Source organism: Cottoperca gobio, chromosome 19 (assembly GCF_900634415.1).
Source record: "Cottoperca gobio chromosome 19, fCotGob3.1, whole genome shotgun sequence".
Classification (NCBI taxonomy): domain Eukaryota; kingdom Metazoa; phylum Chordata; class Actinopteri; order Perciformes; family Bovichtidae; genus Cottoperca; species Cottoperca gobio.
In genome coordinates this window covers 9,905,803-9,931,546 of record NC_041373.1, presented here as the reverse complement: position 1 = coordinate 9,931,546, position 25,744 = coordinate 9,905,803, and the positions used below count along the sequence as shown (strand labels likewise).

General features: G+C 40.3%; 1 protein-coding gene across 1 annotated transcript; it reads left to right on the top strand.

Moving 5' to 3' along the window:
* The first annotated feature begins 273 nt into the window (after positions 1 to 273).
* On the top strand, positions 274 to 23,809 carry mta3 (metastasis associated 1 family, member 3). The gene is given in 20 exon segments (XM_029456472.1): positions 274 to 508; positions 3,183 to 3,250; positions 4,314 to 4,407; positions 7,023 to 7,149; positions 7,286 to 7,349; positions 7,819 to 7,936; positions 8,807 to 8,909; positions 9,534 to 9,633; positions 9,736 to 9,924; positions 11,134 to 11,208; positions 12,097 to 12,155; positions 12,308 to 12,426; positions 13,178 to 13,335; positions 14,385 to 14,607; positions 16,357 to 16,370; positions 16,372 to 16,450; positions 16,574 to 16,735; positions 17,314 to 17,345; positions 17,436 to 17,554; positions 23,153 to 23,809. Coding segments are annotated over 20 exon segments (2,103 nt in total). The 5' UTR covers positions 274 to 480; the 3' UTR covers positions 23,325 to 23,809.
* The last annotated feature ends 1,935 nt before the right edge of the window (positions 23,810 to 25,744 follow it).

The window sequence follows — 25,744 nt, the reverse complement described above, 5'->3', positions numbered from 1 at the left end:
ACATATTGTAATACGTTATTAAGAACATTTAATGACGTCTTCCTATAATATCCCTAAGCTAATAATATTAAGTAGCCTGGTTAAATATATAGTTATATATGATATATGCTCCCTGTATTACAATTATGGTTGCATTTGGTTAAAGGTATCATGATTTTTAAAGGTAACCGTGTATGTGCGTGCGTGTCTGTGCGCGTGCGCGGCCCCCCTCTCAACGTCACCAGTCAGTGGTTTTTCGGGTTGATCCGACTTCTTTTGGCTGCCGTGAGTTCACTGTATTGTAAAGGGTACTGTGAATCCTAGAGGAGGAGGGGGGGGTTGATTCGCCAAAAATTCTCCCGCTTGGGTACACATCCGGAGTCTCGACGATCATAATTTATCGCACCTTTTACCTTTTTAGAGACCGAGTTTTATTGTTTTTATTAATTTATTCTATTTCTCTTAGTTTATGGTTTACGTTAACACTCCGGGAGGGCAGAAATGGCGGCCAACATGTACCGGGTCGGAGGTATGTATGTCAATGTGGATCTTTTTATCAAACTGAAACCCTTCCAGTTTTGCATCCCCTGGGGATTGTGTGGCGCTATTTTTGTTTGTTTGCATCTAATAGTGAGATACGGCTGTGCTACACTTACAGAGATGCGTTAAGTTGGCGCAGGAAGGTGAGCATTTCTAAATATTTTGGATTCAAAATGGGTCAGGCCTCGCGTCTGTCGTGGCCACAGCAGCTAGCCGCCAGCTTGCTAAATGGCTAGCTTACAATGTAAACATATTTCAATTGTCGGCTCCTTTGTTGGTCTTTGGCTTTTGGATAACTACACCGGGGACACGGGTTACGGATATGCCTTGTCACTTCTTGACTAGACATGTGTTTAAAAGGTTGTTAAAATGTTACCACGGGCAGTATGAGGCTGCCTTTGTATTTGCCTCTTCTGGCATGCAGCCATTAGTACGAGTCCTTATTTAGCTAACGTTAGCACCAGCAATGGCTTCACTGATTAGCATTAATCCCACAGTATTGGAGGAATGCATCTCACAATCTTGGTCACATTATACCCAGGGCATTACCACACTGTCCACTTACATTCACCACAAGCACAATCAATTAGCAAATTGGCTTCACTTGCAAGCTAGCTTCTTAGCAGTGTACAGGAATTCATCATCAAATTATTGTCTCGATTCATGGCGTCGTTGCGTCGGGTGGAATTAAACTTTACACCTTTATTCACATCTAATCTGCATGAAGACTGTGATTAATCTTCAATTGAACAGATGTTTGACATGTCACTTAAACATTAAGCGTCTTTACACAGTTGATATTATTGGCAACCGTTTATTACAAGCGTATCAGTGTCGTTACAATGTTTATCAGTTTGTTTGTATGGTCACCTCAGCTGCAGCTCTCCTGCTGCCTTCAAGTGCTCTTTGGAAACTGCAGCTGCTAGGACTAAAATCTTGATGGTGCATTGGAGTTTTTGTCTTTATTTAAGAATAACATATCTATCTTGAGACTAGTCTTTTGGAAATGTTAACTCTTCATACTCATAGCTAGTGTTACTTTGTGCAACTTAAAGAGAATAATATAAATGTCATTGCTGGAATGTATTCTGTTACAACAATACAAATCGGAGGATAAACATTTTCAATCTAGAGGTGGATAACTAGTATTTAAATGCCCTGACTGAATGACAAACAGACAACTCTGAATTAAATATTGAGCTATTGATTGACTTGTTTGTGTGCATGGAGCATAGTTGTACCTATATTTCAGATGGCACTTGAAGGCAGCATTTGCCATGGACTGAACTTTTCCAAAGTTACTGTATATTCTGCTCAGGTAGAGTTGAATCAGGCTGGTTTTCTGTCTCTTCAGGCTAGGTGAAGTCATGTTTACGCTGATTTTATTGATCAGCAGTTGAAAATCAGCAATTATGACTTAGATATATCCCTGTCCACAATTTATTTATCTTACAAAATCACAACAGTGTGGTGACTGTCTCACAGGCTGTTTGTTGAGTCCTTGCAGTACAAATATATAATTGCCTTTGCCTTGAACTGTTTAACTTGGAATCGATATTCTTTGTGGTTCTTGCTTATTACAATTACCCAGTTTATTAATGGACCTCACATCTGTTTTTCAACCTCTTCCTCTAGATGTAACAATTGCTGATGGCAGTGAAACATTAGTTAATCAATGGCATATTTAAACAATGAAGGGACACACTTCTTTTAGTGAGGTAGGAATGAATTAGTTGTTGCAATATACTTGTGTACATATACGTACACATACTTTATAAGGAACAACTATACAATTTAATGCACTCAAATGCAATGGTTCTGCCACAAATTCTACTTTTAGGGGACTGTTTTGTTAAGCGCTTTGTTGACACTGTTAGAGAAGAGTTAATTCATGTATTTCTAATATTCTCCCCGCCTCATTTTCGTAAATCGGGTGGGCAAAATATTAGAAACACTTCTCAATACAATGCAGTCCTGTTCAACACTACTGCAAACTACAACCTCAATGGTAAATGTGTTGTTAAACTAGAGTAGCACTCTGGGAGTGCAGACCTCCGCCAAGGCCAGTGGTGCATTCACATGCTCCTTGGATGGTACAGTTCCAGAGTTCGTTAGTCATTCTTCCGACTTTGGTGTGTCAATGAGCTTTAAGTCGTAATGTGGAAACAACATGGACAACAAAGAAAATGTGTTGTAGTCCTGTTTTATTGCTCAGTGTTTCCAGTAGGCCTATTTGTGTAACAACGAAGAGCAAAGAAAACTAATCCGGTGAGCCATGAAAATGTGTCCCTTAAATGTTCAACAACTTTGAATTTCCCAAGTAGGGAACTATATTTTCCGATTACTGAACCAGCACAAATGTTAACAAATGTAAAGCATGATTTGTGTATCCGCCCTGCGATTAGGATCTTCTCCAAAATGTAATGGGTTCTTCCTTTCTCCGAGGTAATTAACCCCCCCTCTGACAGCCTCAATCAAAACTGAACATTATTATCTTTGTGAAGGCGAGCTGCTGTTGATTGCGTTCGATTTTACGGGTGTATCTAGTAAAGCGGCCACTGAGTGTATTTTTTTCACTTGGTCCTACCGGCTAATCCATCGTTATAGTAATATAGTATAGTAAGTGATACAGTGAGGTGATTAGTGTGTGTTTTCTGTTGCAGATTACGTATTCTTTGAGAACTCCTCCAGTAACCCTTACCTGATCCGGCGGATAGAAGAACTCAACAAGGTATTGAAGTGTTTGTGTGTCTCTTTTGTGTGTGTTTATTGCTGTTTTACGCCTGAAGAGAAATAGCTAGGATTCCTCCTTGTTCGTATCCCCACCCCCCACTTTGCGATGGTGTGTGTGTGTGTGCAAATTGTAACATAAAGTGTTTGTAATATGAGGGAACCTGACGGGTGTTTACTAGTCGCCTAACTGCCATAGATATCACAAGACACACCTGTGGGAGTATATGTGTAGGCGGGGGAGATCATTGTAATGAACGTTTCAGGAGCTCAGCTAGCTTTGTACTTGAGAGCCGTTTACACCAACTTAAAAAAAGCTACGTGGTCTGACCTGTTTTGTCTGCCAATGTTTGATCATTTGTAGAGTTTCCTGTTTTTTTCTTCCTAGATGTGTGTCACTTATGTCAGTTAATTTAATATTACACAAGCATCTTCAACAGGCATCAGAAAAGCTTTTCCTGTGTTGCATTATCAATACGTGCCATTATCAAGTGGTGTGGGTGAGAAGATGTCAGAAAAAAAACATATTGTACATTATTGTAATATATATATTATCATTAGAAGGTGGACAAAATAACAGGAACTCCTTGCAGCATGATGCAATGTAACACAGTTGCCCTGCTACAGATGCTGCCTGTATGACGAATGGTATATTCAACTTGATGGACATTTTTGTGGCAGTAGCTTATCTTGGTGCTGCATTGCAATACATCATGAAGTGTTCCTGTTATTTGGTTCATAAAATACATCTGCTCTTACCACCAAGCTCCATTGAACAGCAGCAGAAGTTGGAAGCAGTTTTCTCAAATCTCATACCCCCACATCCATTTGCTCTCCATCAGTCACAGAATCTAATACTGGCTGAGTCTTTAAGCCTGTCGGCCTAATTATACAGCGAGACAATCAATCAATCATCTGATCAAAAGCGCTGTTGCTGTCCTGGTCAGCCTGTCACAGCAGCATTGCACACAAAGGAGGCAGGTCTCTTGGGAAATTAGAGGTTTGTGCAGGGAGGTGTTGCCAACGCTTTCAGTCAACCTGGATCCTTCTACTCTCTGTTTCAGACGGCAAGTGGAAATGTGGAGGCCAAGGTGGTTTGTTTCTACAGAAGGAGAGACATCTCCCACAGCCTCATCCAGCTCGCAGACAAACATGCAAGTGAGTAGTAACTCCTGTCACACACCAGGACAACGTTATGTTCAGGTATCACATGTGAATTTGTCCCTTACAAGCAATTCATTGTTGTAAGAGACGATATACTTTGTTCAGAATCTTTATATTGATTTGCATTAAACTCAAAATGATTAGTCAATTAGGTAGTCAATCAACAGACAATATTTATTAGGAAACATCAATTATTTTGTTTAAGTCATTTTTCATGCAAACATTTTAAACATTCTCTGGTTTTAGCTTCACAAAAGTGAATATGTTTTGCTTTTCTCTGTTTTATATTATTGTATGTATTGAAATGGAAAATATCATTATGGGCTTTCTGCTGCATGTCAGTCAGGCAGACATGTCCAGCTGTGTTTCCACTTAGCACGTCCTGTGCACAATGTAACATTTACCATCGATATGATTTTATTTTTTGCCTGTTGGCCACGGCTCTTGAGTGCATCCATTTGGTCACACAAATAGGCGCTCCAGTGCAACTTGAACATATTTAATTTCTCAATTACCTATTACCTGGAGGGAGATAATTGGAGGGTGTCTGTATGAGACGAAAGAAGGAAAGTGTTGTTATCACACTGTTCTGTGTGGGAAGCATGTACCTGTTCCCAGTGAGGTTTCACTTTGTCCTTTAGTCACAATAAAACAAATTGTTGATCACTTCCTGGAAATAAAAAATAGAAAAGAAGAAAAAACTCTGCCAAAGCAAATCCCACAACTTTGAGTAGGACGATTGAGATGAGGAGTCGGCAGCTGGAGACCCAGTGAATAATAGTTTTTGAAGTTTACGTGACTGAGAATCAGCACTGACAGAAAAGACAGGAATGTAACATGATTATATTCTCTCTGTGTGGTCCAACTGTTTGTGGAAAACCAGTTTTGCTCATTTGGCTAGACTGTAAACATAAAGCTTAATCACAAAAAAATAAACCATACTGTATGCAGGGACATATGCACTCATTGCAGCACAGTGCCAATTCCACAAAGCTATTTGGAGTCAGTTGTCTACCAGCTGCTCAGCAGAAGAGAAAACTCTTTGCAAAAATGGGCCAAACAGAGGCTCAACTGCCAATCGGCCAGTTTATTTAAAAAATATATACTTTTTCCAACATACCCTTATTACTATCAAGCCATGCAAATAGTTTGGATTTTATTTGTCAAGATTTGAAGGTATCTGCCCCTGAGATTGCTGCTGCTGCTGCTGCTGCTGCTGCTGTTGATGCCTCCCTAACACAGTTGTAGTGAAAATAATTGTGTTGTGGCACTCGAAACAACCAACAATTGTTTTTTGAATGCATACATTTAGTCATCCACTGCTAAAATGTATACATCTGGCTGTGATGAAAATCAACCAGTTGCTAACCTCAGCGAGAAATAAGAGATAGACTTCCTGTAGTGGCCTTCCAGTGGTTTGTAAGTGGAAAGCTTTCAATGTGAAACGGCAGCAGCAAAAAGAAAAACCTTTCAGTTTGCATTAGCTCTGTCTTTACACAGCAATTACAGCTCTTATATTAAGAAGGAGAGCTGACGAGCAAACAGCAAGACTTCTATCTGTTGGATAAAAGTAAGAACAGCAACATGATATAGGAAATGGAAAAACTATGTTACACTAAAATCGAAATATAAAGACTTTTAAAAATGGTAAGCCAATCACAGACGCTGCTCAGTCAAGGGGTCAGTATGCTTCAACTCAAAGTGCTTGTAAGTAAGCTTTCAACTTCGCTCTCTAGCTTTCTTGTTACTTCTGTCTCTTTTTCTGTGTACAAACGAGTGCAACACTATGAACGCCACTGTGGAGAGACCAAAAGTGTTCATTGTTATTTTTCCATTTGTACACTTCATTGCGTCTCGCCACTCGCTATGACCGAAGCTTTTTGCCCCGTCATTGTGTGTGGCCATACAGAACAACTAGAAAATACTCTCTTCTTCAGACTTATTTTAAGAACTAGATCATTTGGAGCGTACGCCGGCCTCAAGGGTTTAGTAACTACAATGGAAATGTACCCGGCCACAGGCTGTCACACCACAGTGCAACCGCCACACTGAAGGCCGGGTGAAAAGACAGCCATCTTAGAGAAGGGGGGGGGGGATGCTAATTGTTTAAATATGGAGATAATGGCGAACAATAATGGAGAGTGAAAATAACTGGGGTTATAATAGATTGATAAATTGACGTCACCTGTTATCTGAAGTATATGCCTGCACTGTGTAGCACTGACTTAAAACGTTTATCTGCTGCATGTTGTTATGTGCCGACTGCTGCAGCTACTCCAGTATTTATGCTTGAACACGGTGTCCTCTTAAAATGACTTGTAGTCGTGCTGAGTGTAATAGCTCGGGCGTCTTTAATGGATGGCAGCTTTGTGACTGCAAAGCCCTCGAGCCATTCTACCAGCCTATTGTATCTGAAGTCAGCCCAGTTATGAAATATCATTAAGTGGTGTTTTATGAAATGTTAGAGATAAATGGACGGTCTGTTATCTGTCATGAGTAAAGCCTGTTGTGTCATTCTTCTTCAACTTGCTTCTGTGACACATGGATACTCTTTCTATTTTTTATTCATAAGTTTTCTGATGTCATTTTCTGATGTGTGCCTTTTGCAGAGGAGTTGGAAGAAGAGAAGGAGAGCCCCATAGAGACAGAGCTATCAGAAAAACAGAAACACCAGCTACGCCACAGAGAGCTCTTTCTCTCCCGGCAGTACGAAAGTCTACCTGCGACACACATCAGGTACTGTTCAATGACACACACAATCTCCTGTGCAGGCAGTGCCCATGGATAGACATTCATCCAGCCATGAACTGACAAGTGCTGCTCACTTCCTGTGTTTTACATGGTGCTTGTTCTCTCTCGCTCTCCCTCTTAGGGGGAAGTGCAGCGTCGCATTATTGAATGAGACTGAAGCCGTTCTTTCATACCTTGACAAAGAGGTGAGCCAAAGAAAATAACTTGATTTATCATCTCTTACTGTTGATGTCATAGCAGGTTGTCAGGTGTCAAAAACGGAGATAAAGGTCTTCGCTGCAGCTAACAATTACTTTCATTGTTGATTAATCAGCGGATAATTGTTTTGATTGATCATTTAGTCCATAGAATTTAAGAAACTAGTGAAAAATGTGCAGAATAATCTTTTAACACCCGAGATGATCGTGTCAGATTACTCGTTTTGTCCCACCAACACCTCAAGACTAAAACTATTAAGTTTATTATCCCGTTAGTTAAAGAAATCCTCAACAAATACCCGAACGTGTAATAAATGATCAATATAGTGGCATATGGTTTTACTATTCGTTTCAGCCGTTATCTTTATTTCCCACTAAAACTTCACTATTTCTATCCTGTGCTTTTAAAAAAAAAATATATAAATATGATTGCTGATAACTGGTTTGTTTTCTTTAGGACACATTCTTCTACTCGCTGGTGTACGACCCAACACAGAAAACCCTGCTGGCCGACAAAGGAGAAATAAGAGTGGGACCGCGCTTTCAGGCAGACGTACCTGAAATGCTACAAGAGGGTCAGTCAGAACGTGTGATTTATATAATTACACTTACAGGTTTTGTTGTTTTGTTTCTGACTGACAACACTTTATTTCCAGCCTCAGTATCCACACCTCTAATGATTGGTCTGAAAGGGGTACAGCATGGAAAGGTAGTTTCTCTTTGGAGGGGTGAGAATATGCAGGCTTTGTTTGAATAATGAAGACAATAGCTGCCTTTTCCCCCTTGTTGTAGTCAAGTAAAATCCTCTGTTGTAGGTTTCGTTAGACTTCAAGCCCATGATTGACCCTCCTTGTTTATCCAGTGTCCACTCTTTACAAGAACAAAAACTGATATTGTCCCATGACTTGATTTTTTTAAGCCTCTCTCCCGCATGCAGCTTGAAAACATGGCCAAGTATTAATGGTAACTGAAGTCAATATTAGAAAAGACAATAAACCACCTCACAGCTTGACACAAAGTTTTCTTGCTAGCGTAAACAAAAGTTGTAAAATGTCTATATCCAGTATGCTCATTAGAGATTAGTTTTGCAATTTGTTGCCCTCTTTGAGGCTGTAGAGCAGAAAGTCTTTGTTTTTGATCGTATTGAACAAAGAAGATGGCGCTACTACTGTACTGATATCAACATGTACACAGTTTATAATGGAAGAAGATGACCCCAGATCACCCTCTTCTGTCCAGAGCCATCATATAGTTTGTGGACATTTACAGATGGCACTAGCAGCAAACTGTGTGCCGAGTTTAATCTACTAGCTCTACCAGAAAACTTGATACAGCCTTCTCATGGGTTGATAATCATAAATATCTCCACAAAATATACCAAATTATTCGGCCTGTGTCTAAGATCCCCCGCTGTCTGTGAGCTGTGGCCTTTTTGTGTCCTGCAGGGGAGGCAGATGACCGGGACCAGTCCAAGCTGGAAGAGAAGCTGTGGTATCCAGAGTGTCCGCTCACCAGCAAACAGATAGACCAATTCCTAGTAGTAGCACGGTAAGACCTTTCACCTCTGCCACTGACCGCATGTTATGTGGACTTATACCGTTCTGCTGCTTTCAGTATGCTGCTAAAATAAAGCAAATTGCTTGTTGAAAAAAAAAAATTCTTTCCAATTTCTTTTTTTTAAAAAAAAGAATTGAACCTTACACTGAGCACAAAAGGCACCAATAAAAAAGTTGACATAGCAATGACGATTTAAAAAAAACTATATTGTGCAGCTGTAACCCCCACTGCTGTGAAACTTACATTATTTAGCCATTATTTTCTTCTGTTTGTGGATGATTGATGACGCAAATATCATCGCAAATGTAATAAATGCACATTGTTGTTATTTGAGATAAAGCTCATTATGTTCATTTCTTATTCTTAAAAAATATGTTAATTTATAACAATTTATTTTGGTTATAAAAAATGGATGGAAATTGTATTCTGCACAGAATTATTAGTTTAACCATTTGTTGAGTTTGAGTCATGATTGGCTCATTACTGTGTCGTTACTGGAAGCTGTGCAGCTGTGTCTGCTTATTTTTCTGTAAACACCAATGAACAAAAATAATTAGTCCTTCTGACCAGGATGTGTGCGTTTGTTTATTTGTGTGTTTGTGTGTAATTGCTCAGGGCGGTTGGGACCTTTGCTCGAGCGTTAGACTGCAGCAGTTCAGTTCGACAGCCAAGCTTACACATGAGTGCGGCTGCAGCGTCACGAGATATCACACTGGTGAGTTGAACACACACATTAATGCACACTCTCTCTGCAGCACCTGATCGCCACTTAAATGAGGAGTTGTAACCCCCTCCTCTCTGTGTACATTTGTTGCAGTTCCATGCGATGGACACGCTGCATCGTCATAATTACGACCTCTCCAGTGCACTGAGTGTACTGGTCCCAGCTGGCGGCCCGGTGCTCTGCAGGGATGAGATGGAGGAGTGGAGCGCCTCGGAAGCCGCCATGTTCGAAGAGGCGCTAGAGAAATACGGAAAAGACTTCAACGACATCCGACAAGACTTTGTAAGTGTGTGTTTTATAATTGCGATCACACTCACTTATGTTAAGTCATATCAGTCACGCGCAAACTGCCACAGTGTTGCCAAGGGGACATTTTGTTCGATTTTAGTCATTTTAAGTATTTTGTATTTGGTGTTCAAGTGTGTTTTTAATGTTACATTCTGCGTTATTGTCAACCGTGATTCTACCTGCAAATGAACAGGAAGCAACACACGTTTTCGATGGCACAGTCGGCCCTAAATGTAGTTCATCTTTTCCCTCTGAGCTCCAAAACTGGACGTCAGAAAGATTTGTACATCTATTGATCCTGGTCCCATTTTTATCGTGAATTCTTTGCACCATAAAGTATTTTCCTTTTTCCAGAGAGAGCATAAAATGCTCCCCCTTATTTAGTCATGAAAGGCGGCTGTTAGACGATGACTCAATCTGTGGTCCGCTCGAATTCATATGCTAAAATGTACTCCCATAGTGACCAGGTGTCATGTTGGGGAATCAAGTTATTAAAACATGACAACAGCATAATTACCTTCACCGCTGTCTAGTTGTGTGGCCATGTATGTCCGTTGAAGAACGAAGAACATGGTGGGCTACGTGTGATAAACTTTAGCACATAATGGCGAGTGAAGTAAAAAGCAGAAGCTGTGTGATGAGCTGTGTTTTAGTGGAGAAGCTGTCTTCTTGAAACTTGCCATATTAATGCACAGTGGAGTCTTGATTGTGCCGCAGAGGTGATTGTAGGAGTTTCTTTGTAAGTTGTGATACTTCCTCCTCAGTGGGAATTCAGTGTAATCTTCATGAATTCAAGATGACCACAGTCACTGTTCTGTGGAGGGGAATTAAAAATCACCAATTTTAACAGCCGCCTTTCAAGCCTACAGAGCGTGACTATTTCTATTGAACTCTCCTTCCCACCATCTACCTGTACCGTACAATAAAGGCAGGATATGGGTGTTTGTAGAGGCACCAGGTGTTCATGAATACTTTATTAAATGTGTGAATCACTGTGTGTGTGTCCGTGCGGGAGTGTGTTTTGGTCTGGGGCTCAGAACCAAGCAAAGCCGGTAGCTTTCAGCCTCTGTGGTCACGATGCCGCTCATGAATATATATGAAGGCGTTCGCACCCAGATGGCAAGAACATGAGATATTAATATCATTAATTTGCTCTGTCTCTTTCCGTTTCCCTCTCTCCACTCATTATTTCCCCTTGTGAAGCTGCCATGGAAGTCTCTGACTAGTATCATAGAGTACTACTACATGTGGAAGACCACAGACAGATATGTGCAACAGGTGAGACCAATTCAGTATTTGCAAAACAATTTTAAAAAGTATTTTTTTAATCTTTTGGGTCCAAGGCTTAAAGGTGCCCTGTGGAATTTTCTTGTACACATTTATTGTTCACATTCAATGTTTTGTACTAAAACACATTGTGTGCAACTACAATAAGTCAACCTTGTAAGAAGTATTTCTTTTCTTTTTTTAACATTTGAAAACAAACAAAACAAAAACGTTTCTTCCCATTTCTCTACAATTCCCATAATGCAACTCGGTAGCATCTTTCATTTCACCGACCTTCACTCCGTGCAATCCCCCGATTGTAATGCAGGTTTTTCTGCTAGAAATGTCTCCAAGACTCACAAAACAGATCATGCAGCTTTTTGTACAGACTGAGTGGGAGATCCCATGGCAAATAAATTGACCATTTTGTGTGTAACATTGGTGAAGTGCACCGTTTTTATGGGGAAAATAAACCAAAGGGAATTTTGGGTGCAGGAGAAGCTTAGAAAGTTGTCAAATAAGTAAAAGGAAGCGTTGATGAAGTGGAGGCGTAGCTCTTAGAGAAGAGGTCACGTTAGATAAAAGCATCAGTCAAATGTATAACATGAGTACAAACAGTTTTCTCTACAAACTGCGCTGACGAAGGGTTAACTTTTCATGCTAATGGGGTTTCCCAGTGCTGTAGAGATTATCAGTGGCCGTCCATTGTGACTGCAAACTGTGGAGAAGAAGAAGAAAACGACACCTTTTTAAAATGCATTGACACAATTAATGATTGTTGTCGTAATGCCTTTAACTCTAATGCATTAGACTTCATTTTGAACTGTCTGAGAGGATATTTATCAGCAGCTGATTTATTTGTCATTAATGGATCAATCCACTGTGTTTCTCTCTGAGCAGAAGAGACTGAAGGCAGCAGAGGCAGAGAGCAAACTGAAGCAGGTTTATATCCCCACATAGTAAGTCGATTCATTTCACATTTATGAAAGTTGGTAGCGTTACTGTAACCATGGCTTTTTATGCATAATTAATGCTTTGATTTAAAGCACTGCAGAGGGCAGCTGCAGTCAGTCTGTTTTCTTAAATCTCCTCTTGTTCTTTTCTCTTGCAGTAACAAGCCCAACCCCAACCAGATCTCAATGACCAATGGCAAGATGGCGACAGTGAATGGAGCGGGCCCCGGAGCTTTCCATGTAGCAGGCGGGGGCAGAGCCTGCGAGAGCTGCTATAGTGAGTTTTGTTTGAGTGTGAGAGCGAGTGCATGTTTAAGCATGGTAAGTGTGAAATTAAATCACATGTGCCGTGTGCATGGGTCAATAAGAAATGGAGGGGAAACTAATGAAGTGTTACCCAGCTAAACGATTCTTTTCCTTATAGAGCACTTCTGGATCTGGAAGAGACCAGTTCCTTTAATTTGCACCATTACTATTACCATCTATTTATTCATCTGACTGCTGTTACTAATTCGGTGATCAATATCCCCCTTCACTTTTAATAACAAGCCATAGGTTCTGCTGATTTGTTTCTTCTATAAATAGTGAAATGCCCCTGATAATTTCACAAGGTGTGATCGCTTCAAATTGCCCAAATATTTAATTTTCAATTATATCACGCAGAGAAAAGTGCAGATTTTCGCATTTAAAGAGCGACAAATAGTCGGCGTTGTTTCTATGATAAATGATTATAGCAATTCATCTTTTGTCTAAATTTAGTTTTGACAATAAAAGATTGTCACTGAATTGCATTTTCTATTTTAACAAACTAGTTTACTGTCAAAAGAAGCGCACCGATGAGTTAACACTTGCTAGAATTATTAAAAATGGCTCCCGGAAGATGAAGCTCCGTCACAATAAAACCCTTACAGTCGTGGCAGGAAGTGTTCTGTTGGTGTTTGTAAGAGCTGACCATTCGATCGTTGAGCAGAGCAAAATGAAAATCGCAAAATATATCTTTTTATGAATTTTATTTTGTGCATTAACAGCCATACAGTCGGCCCAGTGGTACTCGTGGGGGCCTCCGAACATGCAGTGCCGCCTTTGCGTTTCCTGCTGGATGTACTGGAAGAAGTACGGAGGCCTGAAGATGCCGAGCAGAGCAGAGGGCCCTGAGGAGAGGACCTCCCCCAGTCCAGCACCTACTGTAAGCCCAGTCAGGCACAGATTTAAAACGCATGGGATGTAGTGCAGAGAAGAGAGAATCTCAAGAAATGACATGTTTAAATTCACCTAATCTCATACTAGTTTTCTTTTATCCCAAAATACTGTATTAGAGATGCTTTTATAAAGAACCACGCAACTGCAGGTCTGTAAAGTTGAACATCAAACATCACTTCCTGTATCTCACATATGAGCTGTGAATACATTCACACACCTTCCACTTTTACTCTGTGGATTTAATTTGTATTTCGTCATAAAGAAATCAATGAACAACACCAGAAACCCTAGAGCGTCCTCACATAATTGTATTGCAGCAGCGTTATTAACAGTATTCATCACACATCATCTACCTTCATGGGGATTATGATGTTACATTTTTGTTCTTGGTGTTTTTATTAAGGTGCTGATTCAATTTTATGGTCATTTTGGAGGCTGTAGTTACCCTCATTGACATAAACGTGTTGGATGAAATATTAGAATCACCTCTCCGTGTAACATCTCAAACTGCTGCCTCCAAAAGGACCATACAGTTGCGTTAACGTCTCTATTAACCCTAATGCAAGTAGGATTTATTGTTGTATTGGACTGTATTTAAGAAAGAAGCTAACATTTTGATCATAGTGTTGACTTCTCTATGTGGTAAAGTTTAAACACGATTATTATTATTTAGTACAGCAAGTTGGTATAACATGTCTTTTTAGCATTTAAAAATATTAAACATTCTTGAACATGAGCATGCTTTCAAAATGAAATGCATTGTGATGTGGAAGCTAGTGGAACAGAAAAGTTATGAAGTCCCTGAAAACTTTTCTATTTAAGTATTTGTGGCAAAGCCCGTGTCAAAGTAAAACAAACTGAGACTACTCTCATGCAAAATCACCAAAACTGTTCCAACTTTGGCACAAAGTGGTGTGTTCTTGTTGGAGCACATCGCTCATAGTAAGAAGCGGATTGAGAACAAAGATTATCAATGCACCTAAAATGGGATTTAATCCACCGTCTGCCTTTTGTTTGTCCCTCCTTTCCTCCCAGGAGCCTCGCTCACGGGGTCACGCTCCTCGCCAGTCCAACCACATGGTGCCGATGCGAAACAGTGGCAGCCCCAAGTCCTCCATGAAGACCAAGCAGGCTTTCCTGCTGCAGGCCACCCGCCTCACCAAGCTGGCCCGGCACATGTGCCGCGACGTCATCAGGCTGCGCCGTGCTGCGCGCCGGCCCTTTGTCCCCATTAACTGTGGGGCCATAAAGGCAGAGTGTAAGAGCTCTTTAAATTCCTCCTAACTTCTGCCACATGGACACACACACCTGCAGACAAAACACAACATATGCAGACATACAGAAACACACACGCACACACACTCGCCACCCTTCCTCTCCCTGACTGCCCCACCATCAACCCCCCCCCCCCCCCCCCCCCCCCCATCTCTGCCCCCCGTCTGTCTCTCTTTCTGTTTTTATTATTATTGTTATTATTATTATTTTGGTTTTGTATTCTCCCACTCCCTGTTTCCAATAAAGACTGCCTGTCCTCATAACTATGAGTTTTGATCATCTTTTCATTCGTGTTTTTTATTTATTTTTATTCTTTTATCTGTTGTGGTTCTTGTTCACTGTGAACTGAAAGCCATTGTTGGAATTCCAAACAAAGATTTTTATTGGTTAAACAGGGCTATTCTACATGAGCACGCCTGCACACACTTTGAAAACACACACATAATAACTGTCATTAGTAGTCAACTGTAATCCAATAGAACTCATATTCTAGTCTGAGCCGTGTACTTGCTGAAATTAGATGTAGAGAAAATGTATTTTAATAAGAGAAGCTCTATTTTGCACGGCGCCCCTGGTACAGGCGTGCCCACTCTGTGCTGTCATGGCAGAACGAGTTGTCTCGGCCACGAATGTTTATTGTAAATACTGAACCTCAGCTTCAGTGTGTTTGTCATCACCATTTTTAAAATCATCTTTGTTCATTTTTGCGCACTCATTCTTCTTCATGCTGTTAATCATGTGTGTAAAATGAATTGTGTTTGGGTTGATAATGAGCTTTAGATGGATTTTGCACTGATAAAACTTGAAAGAAGGGAGGTTGAAGCTGAAGTAAGGACCTTTTTTTTTTTTTTGGTACAAAGAATAACTAGCTGCTCTTGACTTCTTTGCTGCTGGCCGCATCTCCCGCCGATTATCAGGCTTACCCATTCGGAGTCATCTACTGGACCATGTCCTTCCTCGCCATACCATCCACTCAGCTGTTCTCCTGTGTTCAAATCATGCAATATTCACATGAATCCATCATGTTGCCTATTCTCGCTTGTAAATCCTGCAGACAGGATTTGCCATTTCTCCCCATCCTCGTCCTTCATTTTCTAACAACTGTTGCAATATTCTCATCTCATCTTCTACCTCTTCTGTTTTGCTCTTTTCTTTCATCACTGTGTGAATGTGAGAGTAGACCTCCAATAAAGTCACACCTGAAAGCATCTCTTCCGAGTCCTTGTGCTTCATGTGTCCCGTGTTATCTGTCCATCAACTCCACCACACTCCGAGGAACCATAAACACACACCCACCCCACCCCCACCCCTCCAGCATGTACTCAACCTGCAACCTGCAATGCCTGGTAATACCTTCATATTTAAATGTACGTGTTGACAATTATTTTTTTATTTTGTGTGTGTGCATGTAAGCATGTACTTACATCTCTGTGTATGCATGTGGCTAGAGATGATATTTTAGTGGACATACCATCCCTGAAAGTAAGTCACCACATGCATCGACTCCTGCATCATTCATTTTAAACATAAAGAGGTTATTTTCATAAGACATCCTGACAGATTGCCTTTTTACCTACAGACTGATTTTATACACAATTCTACAAACCTGCGGGCTTTGTTTTTTACTTGCATGATTCTGCAGTATTTCAGTAGATCGAGGGAGAAGAGAGATATTATACAGTCAAAGACACTGCAGTGGTTTGTAAAATGTATGTGTGTGTGTTTGGTTTAGACATGTTAAGGGCCGTCGGAAGGGCAGGGGAATCGCCTACCCAAAACCAGAGCCCCCCAAAGGAGCACTCTGACCAGTGTTGTGCAGTTTCTAGGTAAATCACACATAATCAGCACTTGGATTTTTACTGAATAACTGTCAAAATAAAGGAATATGAGTAGCGATGATTCAGATGGTCTATAGGAGCCAGTTGATGCAGCTCCAGTGTCTCTTCCAGAGTCCCGTCCAGCAGCCCACGCCCCTCGCTCCCACCGCACCCCGGGCCTGCAGACACCTCCCCCTCGACGCCTCCTCTCCTCTCTCCCACACGGCCCCCATGGCATGCTGGGAAAACGCAGCTACCATCATCACAGCAGGGCTGACCCGGACAGGCGCTCAGGTACACACACTCCTTTTCTGTATATAACATCTGAATGCCACAAACATTAAGAGTTATTTTCCAATAAGAGTGTTATTGCTTAACTTTATCCTGCCTAGAAGCAAAAAGCCATTACTTGTTTATATCTATTAATTAAACCCCCCTCCCCCCCCCCAAAAAAGAAAAAGTTGGAAAATGCGTCCCGTCTTGCTTTTTAACTGAGTTACTTATGATGTGAGTGGACCTTGGGGACAAAACTGTTGATATCCTTGTCATCCTTTTGCTTGATAAAATCAAATTAGTGGAAATACACCCGGAGTTGATAACCTTTTCTGCCATTTCTTATCTAAACTAGCTCGTTGGAGAGAATGACAACTAATTCTAATGAAAACGAATCAGCAGATGGGGGTCAATTGGATAATTTGGATGATTCAACTTCAGTCTGACTCTTTGTTTTTTATTGGTAACTTCACTAATTTTTACTGAAATTGAAACACAGTTATTTGTTGCACCACTTGTAACTAGGAAAAGTAATCAATACTATTCACAAGTGACAGATTCCCTCATGCATACTTTGCCTCTTGCTCTTGTTTTTGCAGATAACCCTGGAACCACAGGTGGACCCCTCCTGGTAAGTGTCTTATATTCTCCCTTTAACTAATTCTGTGCGACTGCATCCCCCCTTATTGTAATAAAATGATATTTCATTTTGTTTTTGCAGCACAACGGTCGCAGCAGCAGCAGTGGTAACTCCCGAGGTGGAGTGATGAACCGCAAGAGACGCCCCAACTGGATCGATGCCCCTGATGACAGCTTCTTCCTTGTTACCCGGGACACCAGGTAAGCAAAGGTGACACCTTTATAACCTCTGATTGGCTGACTGTGTGTGTGTGTGTGTGTGTGTGTGTGTGTGTGTGTGTGTGTGTGTGTGTGTGTGTGTGTGTGTGTGTGTGTGTGTGTGTGTGTGTGTGTGTGTGTGTGTCAACGGAAAGCAAGTGATGCTGAGAGCGAAATAAGAGAAATTGAGCTCTTAAAAGAAAAGACAATATGTGTGTCCTGTGGTGACCTTAGAGTGGCAGCCTGGGAAACCTGCAGAGTTCAAATTGATTAAAATTAAATAAAAGGGTTTATTTGAATCAAAACTCTAATGCAGCTGGTCACAGCTATAAAACGGTAAAAGCACCACTGTCGATGGACTAAATTAAGATATTTTGATCCAAAGGAAAAATGTATCCTAGAAGAAAAGCTGCCGTTGAGGAAACTAAGGTCATATTCACTGTTTTTCTGGTAACTTAGGGTTTTTTTAGCAACCTTGGGGAATTTAATATTCTATAGTTTAAAAAAAGCGGGCCACGGCATTCAGATGAAGTCCCCTATGGTGCCAGTTGGGCCAGCCATTGCAGTTTAGCCTAAGCAGATACCATGTAGATGTAGGTTTTGGTTTAGCTGCTCTTTGCTTGGGTGAGTGCCGGATTTAGAGGCAGCTCAGGTACGTTAGAGGGATGATGTCGGCTGTCAGATGGCTCCGTTTGAGACCGCACAGCTTGATTCTCACTGCAGGGCCTGATGATAAGTCGAAACAACATCTGACGTCAGTAGTGGGCTTCCATGAGAATGCTCACTTACATTAGAATTGAACACCTAACCATACATAAAACATGCATTTCTTTTGACAATTTTATAGACGGTGTTGGTGGGACTTTGAATCGTGACTTCAATATTGTAAATCTCTCGACTACGGCCTGAACAACTTTTGGATCGATTGCCATAAAATTTGGTGCATTGGATGAAGTCTAATAACTCTATCATCGTTATATTATTGTATTATCGATATTTTTTCGTCTATAGCGCTAGCGGGTGGTTGACATTTTGAGTTTTTGGTGAAATGTCTCGCCATGAAATTTAAAACAGACATTCATGTTCGCCACGGGATGAATTGTAATAACTTTGACGATCACTTATTGCCAAATCTTTTTATTCTTCTAATACTTTGGTTTATGACCAAATACCCACAAAACTAATGAAATGTCCCTTAGCCCCAGCTGTACTCTGTGTTTAGTGTTAATTAGCAAATGTTAGCAAAATGGTGAACATTGTAAACGTTATTCCTGCTAAACATCAGCATGTTAGCATTGTCATTTTGAGTATGTTTGTATGCTGATATTAGCATTTATCCAAGTTTTTACGTGCTGCATTTATAGAGATATTTTAGTTTTTTCAAGACTCAAGTTGAATAAAAATTGTGGATTGTAAGATTTGATGATGCACTCTTGCTGAACAAAATGAAATTTAAATAAAATAATCTCTTCTATAAATTGCTGGAATTGATGTAAACAAATAACTTGCTTACGACTGTAATACAGGCATACATGTATATTTTGAAATTAATGCTTTTTAAATGAAAAAAAACTGATCGAAATGTCTCAAAAACCCCAAACACATTCATGGTCTGTTTCTGTTTGTACTCTCAGTACACCTTTTGTTGTAGACATGATTGAATAAACATGCATAAAAAATAAGTTTCTATTTATTTTTCTCAAACATACATCGACACACACTCTCTCTGAATCTCTCAAACACACATGCACATCATGATCAATGTTTGCATGTCTGTATGTGAGGGAGAAAGATGTTCTTCCATTAAGCTTGTGTCTTAATGAGCCATGGCACCCGGGCCTCAGAGCCGCCCACTGATAACCGAGGCTAAAATTAGAGCAGCTAACTGGTGCAGATCGGCCAGCGAGGAGCCAGGCAGCGCTGGGCCCTGAGTGGAAATATCATTACCATATTAATCACAGCTGCATTCATATAGATCACTCACTTACCACCAATATCAACATGGCGGTGTGTTTGTGTGTGTGAGCGATGTCGTTCTGAATGCTGTCCCTTTATCATATTACACTGCCTAGTAGAGACTAGAAATGATTTTCAGAATAAAAGACATGAATAGATTCTGCTCTGAAAGGCTGCTGCTAATGAGAGATGATTGAAAGTTTCATTTCCTCCCCCTCTTTCTCTTTCTCAGTATGATGAAGAACGCAGTGTGTCACAGAGCAGAGAGAAGGAGTGGGAGATCACTCCCTCTAATTCAGGGAGGCAAGAGAGACAAATAGAGACAGAGAGGGAGAGATTAACACTTTTCTTTGCATGGGTTTCACTCAATTCAAACAGCTAAACAGGACAAAAATAAGATGATAAGAACTTATGAAGAAACTGAAATCTTTACCTGATCATGAAGCTGATAAAAAGTCAGGGATCAATGTATTATTTGTTGAGATATTTCACTGGGTAATTGACAACTTTGACCTGCTGGTGGCCCTTTGGTGGAAAGTCAGAGGATCAACAATGTCATTGGGATTCATCTTGCGGGGACAATGACGATCTGTAGAAAATGTCATGGCAATCGATCTAATAGCTTTCAAGATATTTCATCTGAACCACGAATGTGAAACTCGTGATGGAATAAGAGGGGACCATGTTAGTAGAAAGTATGTTGGCAATCCAACAAATAGTTGTCGAAACCTTTCACTCTGAACCAAAATGGCGTATTGGCAGGGAATCAATCAACGTTGTTAGGATTCATCCTCTGGGAACTATAAATGCCTCAAAACAGTTTTAAAAAGGAAGGTGAAGAAAATGATTTTGCAAGTCTAGTTCAGATTCAGAGATACCTAATCATTGGTGGAAAGTAGCCAAGTACTTAAACCCAAGTACTGTACGCGTCTTTACTTCACTTGAGTATTTCCTTTATACTTTATGTGTACTTCTACTCCACTTCAGAGGGGAATATTGTACTTAATACTTCATTACTTTTATAAAATAGCTGTAGTTACTTTGGATATTAAGATTAAGAGAAACATATGATACGATTATAGACATCTATATGTTCTATTTAAAGAACAATTTGAGGCCAGAAATTATCAAATTATCCAATATTTCACAAAAACCAAAGATTTCGTTTTTCTTCTTTCCCACCCGATTAATCATATCACCGTTTATCTTGGGACCCTTTGAAAGGGCCCCGACCCCTATGTTGGGAACCACTGAAATAAACTACCAAACTGTTTATCAAATAGCTTTTGCTGCTTATGCATCAATGCATCGGTAATAACAATCATTTAATGTCATATATAATAATATATATATTGAGCCCAGAACAAGAAACAGAAATGTAAATGAGACAGCTTGCTATATTTGAGAGTGGATTCACATGTTTGCTTTTCTCCTCTCAACGGCCAGCTGAACAGACAAACAGCAGAGCTTTAGATAATGTGCCACCAATTGATATCTGCTCTGTTCCTCTCTGCTTTATATTCTGCTCTGACTCTAGGTCTAAGTGAAATGTACGTCTGTCATGCTGTGTGATAATCTCAGGGTTCGTCGTACTTAAAAGATGTGTAGATGCATGCAATTGCAGGCCTATTTACTACACTTGGCTGCACAGGCACATAATGTGCGCAGGGTCTTCATGAGTGCTCTAGTGCTCATTTTATCAACAGCGGGGATGTGGAGGGAGCTGATGTGTTTTCCTGTTCACAACACAAAAATAAACATCCTTAATGCTGCTGAGAAACAAGGAAAGAGGAAGAAAAGACAAGGGCTGTGCATTTATTAAATCTGAAAGTGTTTTTCTTGACCGCCTGAAGTAAACCATGAATCAACTACACGTTGTGGTTATGTATCTCACATTTGTCTGCAAATAATACCAGTAGTGCTGTGTCCAACACACGGGAGTGCGCCCCATGGCCTTGTAGTTTAGTGCTTTTGGTTGCTGTGTGCTGTTGAAAGAGCCTACCTGTTATAGCACAAAGCCCACTGCAGTCTGGAAATGACTAGCAAGCTCCTTTATAAGTCTGGAAACCCTGCAGTGAAGGACCTCTCTGTCACTAATTCTACTACTAATGCTCAATAAATGTTGCACTTTGAGTCCTCCAGAAATAAAAATGAAGTGGTTGTTTCTAAAGACTTTGTCAGCAGAATGGAACCTCAACTTGGTGCCTTTAAACCGAACCTTTTCGTCTTGCATTGAATCATTTTAACCAACTTAAAGTTTGCAGTCTTCTCTCTTTATTAGTGTCTTCATCTAATGTCTTAATTGTGTCAGAGGCTTTACCACTTAACACCTCATTGTTAAGTGTAAACAATTTGTTGCCTGTTAGATGTGCAGAAAACAGCCACAGAGAGGAGATGTTGCAAAAACCAGAATCAAAGAGCAAGTGAGGACACAATTTGTTCAAGCAAATAATTAAGTGATTAATTACTAAATTGCCTGTAAACTAATAGCATACATAATAGATAATCTGTCTGATAAAGCCCACAGCCCAAAGCCAGTTTCATTATTGTTTCTATGTGTTGGAAGCCTTTTTTACTGCAGGTTGTTCTCCAAGCATCACGTCCAGTATAAATAATTTATTCAGACAAACAGTATCCGCAGGCTCAGCTACTGTAACTAGCTGAAACATAAAGATGTAATCATAAATTAGATTCGATTTTTTTGTCCACCTCAGCCGAAGTTTGTCTTTGACTTCTTCCAAGTGCAGCAAGGGTACACACAATACACATGACATAACACACCATTAAAAACAAATGTTACTAATGCTACTAACTGTTGTATTAATCTACTTAAATATCACACACCCAAACGCCATGTGCTAAACATGTTTCATGAAGAATGAAACTGTTAGAAACTGTCGGATTGTAAAAGAGAAAGTTTAACTCCGGAGACTTCATAGTTAAAGTACAGATGAGAGAAAGTGAATGAAAGAGTCAACAATCAAATCTAACAGCCAAAATTTCCCAAATCGCAAGTACGCAGTTAAAATCCACCTTTTAAGAAAAGTTTGACTGTTTTGTTTAATTTGCTTTCTTGTGAGAGTTAAATGAGAAAATCGATACCGCTTTCTCATATCTGTACGCTAAATACAAAGCTACCGTCAACAGCTTAGCACAAAGACTGGAAAGAGGGGGAAACAGCTGGCTCTGTCAAAAACCAACTGAATTACTCATTTTGATTGACAAAACAATCTCAACACAAAGGTCTATTTAGATTAGGTTCAACTTTATTGTTCTTTATTGAGTATAGATACTGAGACAAAGAAATGCAATTTAGCATCTAATCAGAAGTGCAAAAAGCAGTAGGCTAATGTACAGAGTATATACAGAATAAAATATAGAATAGATTAAAGTTTCCATTTTTCATTAGCATTTTACGGACTGCTCATCCATGTTGCCTTAAAAATTGAGATTAGAAATTCATTCCTGGCCTTGGAAACAGTAATTTGGCAAATTTGTGAGATTATTTTCTTTGCTGTTACTACTACGAACTACTGATTCCAAGGTCAAGAAGGAATCTTTAAATCTGGAGTTTTTACTGACATTAGCTTTGCATCAGTGTATCTTCTTCTGCACTTATGTCCTGTCTCGTCTCCACCCCTCCAGGAGGGCCAGGCGGCTGCTATCCCGCACCCAGCTGAGGCATGCTTGTCGGCAGCCATGCGAGCAGATCACCCTGCGCAGGGTCACCCAGGGCCTTCCACAGGGGCTTGTCCTCGCCCCTCCTCACCCTCACCCCAGCCTGAGGATGCGCGGCCCCATCGTCATCCACGACTGACTCAACACGGACTCTCTGACACCCCTGCTGCATACACACTAACAAATTCTCGCCTCCTATTCTTTCATTAAATTCCTTTAAAATGGCGTTATAATCCTGAACACTTAAACAAGCTGGCAACAGAAGGATGTCATGAGCCGTGATGCAATAGAAACATACACCTGACCTGACTGAAAGTGCCGCCTGAATTTAATCCTGGGAATGTGTTTGTATGTGTAAATACTGTATTTGGGTGCATGCAAGTGTGTGTGCGCGTGTGTGTGAGTGTGTGCGTGCGTGTGTGTGTGTGTGTGTGTGTGTGTGTGTGCGTGTGCGTGTGTGTGTGTCTGTGTCTGTGTGTGTGTCATGCCAGCAACACGCGAGAGAGGATGTTGACGTGTACTTAGTTTTTATGGATTGACATAACGACAGAACTTTGTGTGACTTTTTTTGTGTTGATGGTGAATTGTTGTGAAGTTTTATCAGTTTGTATAAAGTTATTTCGGGAGGGGACTCGGGTGGGGGCATGGGGCTGGATTAGGATAGGGGTGGGGGTTGGGATTGCATTTGTTGGGTTCTTTTAACTTTGGAGAAGAGGCAAATGTCCAACGCTGACGTTAAAAAGAAAATGCACTATGCGAAGACTGAACTTGCAGCCTTTCTTTATAAAAAAAAATAGAATGGCTGCTCAGAATTGTGTTTTACCTGCAGGTTTTCATACTGTTCTTGAAGTTTAAATCAATGAGCTGGAGTTGAAAAATGATGACCTGGAGACTTTATTTCACAAATAATAGCTGTCAGTTATTTATAACAAATCTGCAGGTCTGAAAATATAACAAGGCAACGAAATAGAGAGCTTACGTCCAACAGCATACGCCTCCCTCATGAATCACTGTATAATATATTGTATATCTCATGAAAGCACTGTAAATCTACTCATCCTATTTCTATGGCCGACTGTACCTACCTAGCCCTAACACGGGTACTAAAGCACTTACTTTGCAACAGAAAAAGGGCATGGATCTGTCATATTTTCCTCAAGGCTGTGAGGTACGGGCAACATTTTGAGGCAAAAAAGATGAGCGACTTGTCCAGCAGCTAATATTTCTTCATTGTTCTTTAAAGCCAACAGTCAAGTTGATCCTGTTTCAGACCTCTCTTTCTCCCTGCTGCATGTTGCCATTGGGCGTTGACTCAAAATGTTGCCGGGTTATCCCACGCAGCCTTCAGGTGTGTTTAATTATGGGTTTTAAAACTGGCATCGCCGCCGCATGTCTTTGAGGTGAGAGCCTCCGCTGATGATTTCTTCTCTTTCATTCAGAATGTTTATGTTAGTGTTTACCGTATGTCATGTGTTGAATTATGAATAAGATGAGAATAATAATAATAATAAAAAAACAACAACAACACAATGCCGGATTATGGTGTCCAGTCTCAGTGAGTAATTTTGTGGTGTTACATCCTGACAGCTTGCCCTGTCTCCCGGCCACCTACTCCATCTCTCTGCCTCTCTTTGTGGTGCTCTGGAGGGTAGAGAGTTATGGATCACCTGTTGCACACTGTGGCCTGTGTGTGGATGTCAGAAAATATCCTAAAAAAATAGGGTAATTTGACACAGTGATGAGGAATGAGCAGTGCTCTCCAAATATAAATCATGCTGTTGGAAGCTTGCAGCTTGCCTCAAGGTACTTCACTGTGTGTGTGTGTGTGTGTGTGTGTGTGTGTGTGTGTGTGTGTGTGTGTGTGTGTGTGTGTGTGTGTGTGTGTGTGTGTGTGTGTGTCAACTGCTGTGTGTTTTTGTTTCCATCACATTTTCTGTACAGTCTGCAGTTTCCCCTGAAGGTGAGAATCAGAAACAGAGGGAGAGTGTGAATGACAATATTTACATTGTACTAGATATGTTGTAATTGGATTTATGTTTTAACTATAGGCATGTGGAACTGCAAGGGACAATTTAAAAAAGCCTCAGCAGATTTAACATGTTCATCATGACATCTGTTTCCTCATAATATAGGCCTTTGTAACATAGGCAGCACATTGAATCTTGCACTTTAACACAACATGTAAACTATAGTGGGAAAACATATGTGGACACCTTAACATGTAATTGATTAACATGTCATTCTAAAATCATAGGCATTATTATTCTGCTATGTTTTTCTTGACAGTTTACATTTTCATGCAGTCTAGACTACAGCTTATATTGTCCACTTGCTTTTTACCTCATGTTTTTTTGCTTTTGTTTTGATTTTAAACATCTTGTTTTTAATTGATTATGCTGTTTATTTAAATCAATGCTTTTCAACACTTCAGCATTTTAAATGGCAGGCAGTTGTTATTTTCCTTTTTGTAGGACCGTAAGACCTTAATAAGCATATTTGGGTTATCAATGTGGTTTAGTAAATAAGGATCAGGACTAAAAAAGAAGAGACTCAAGCATG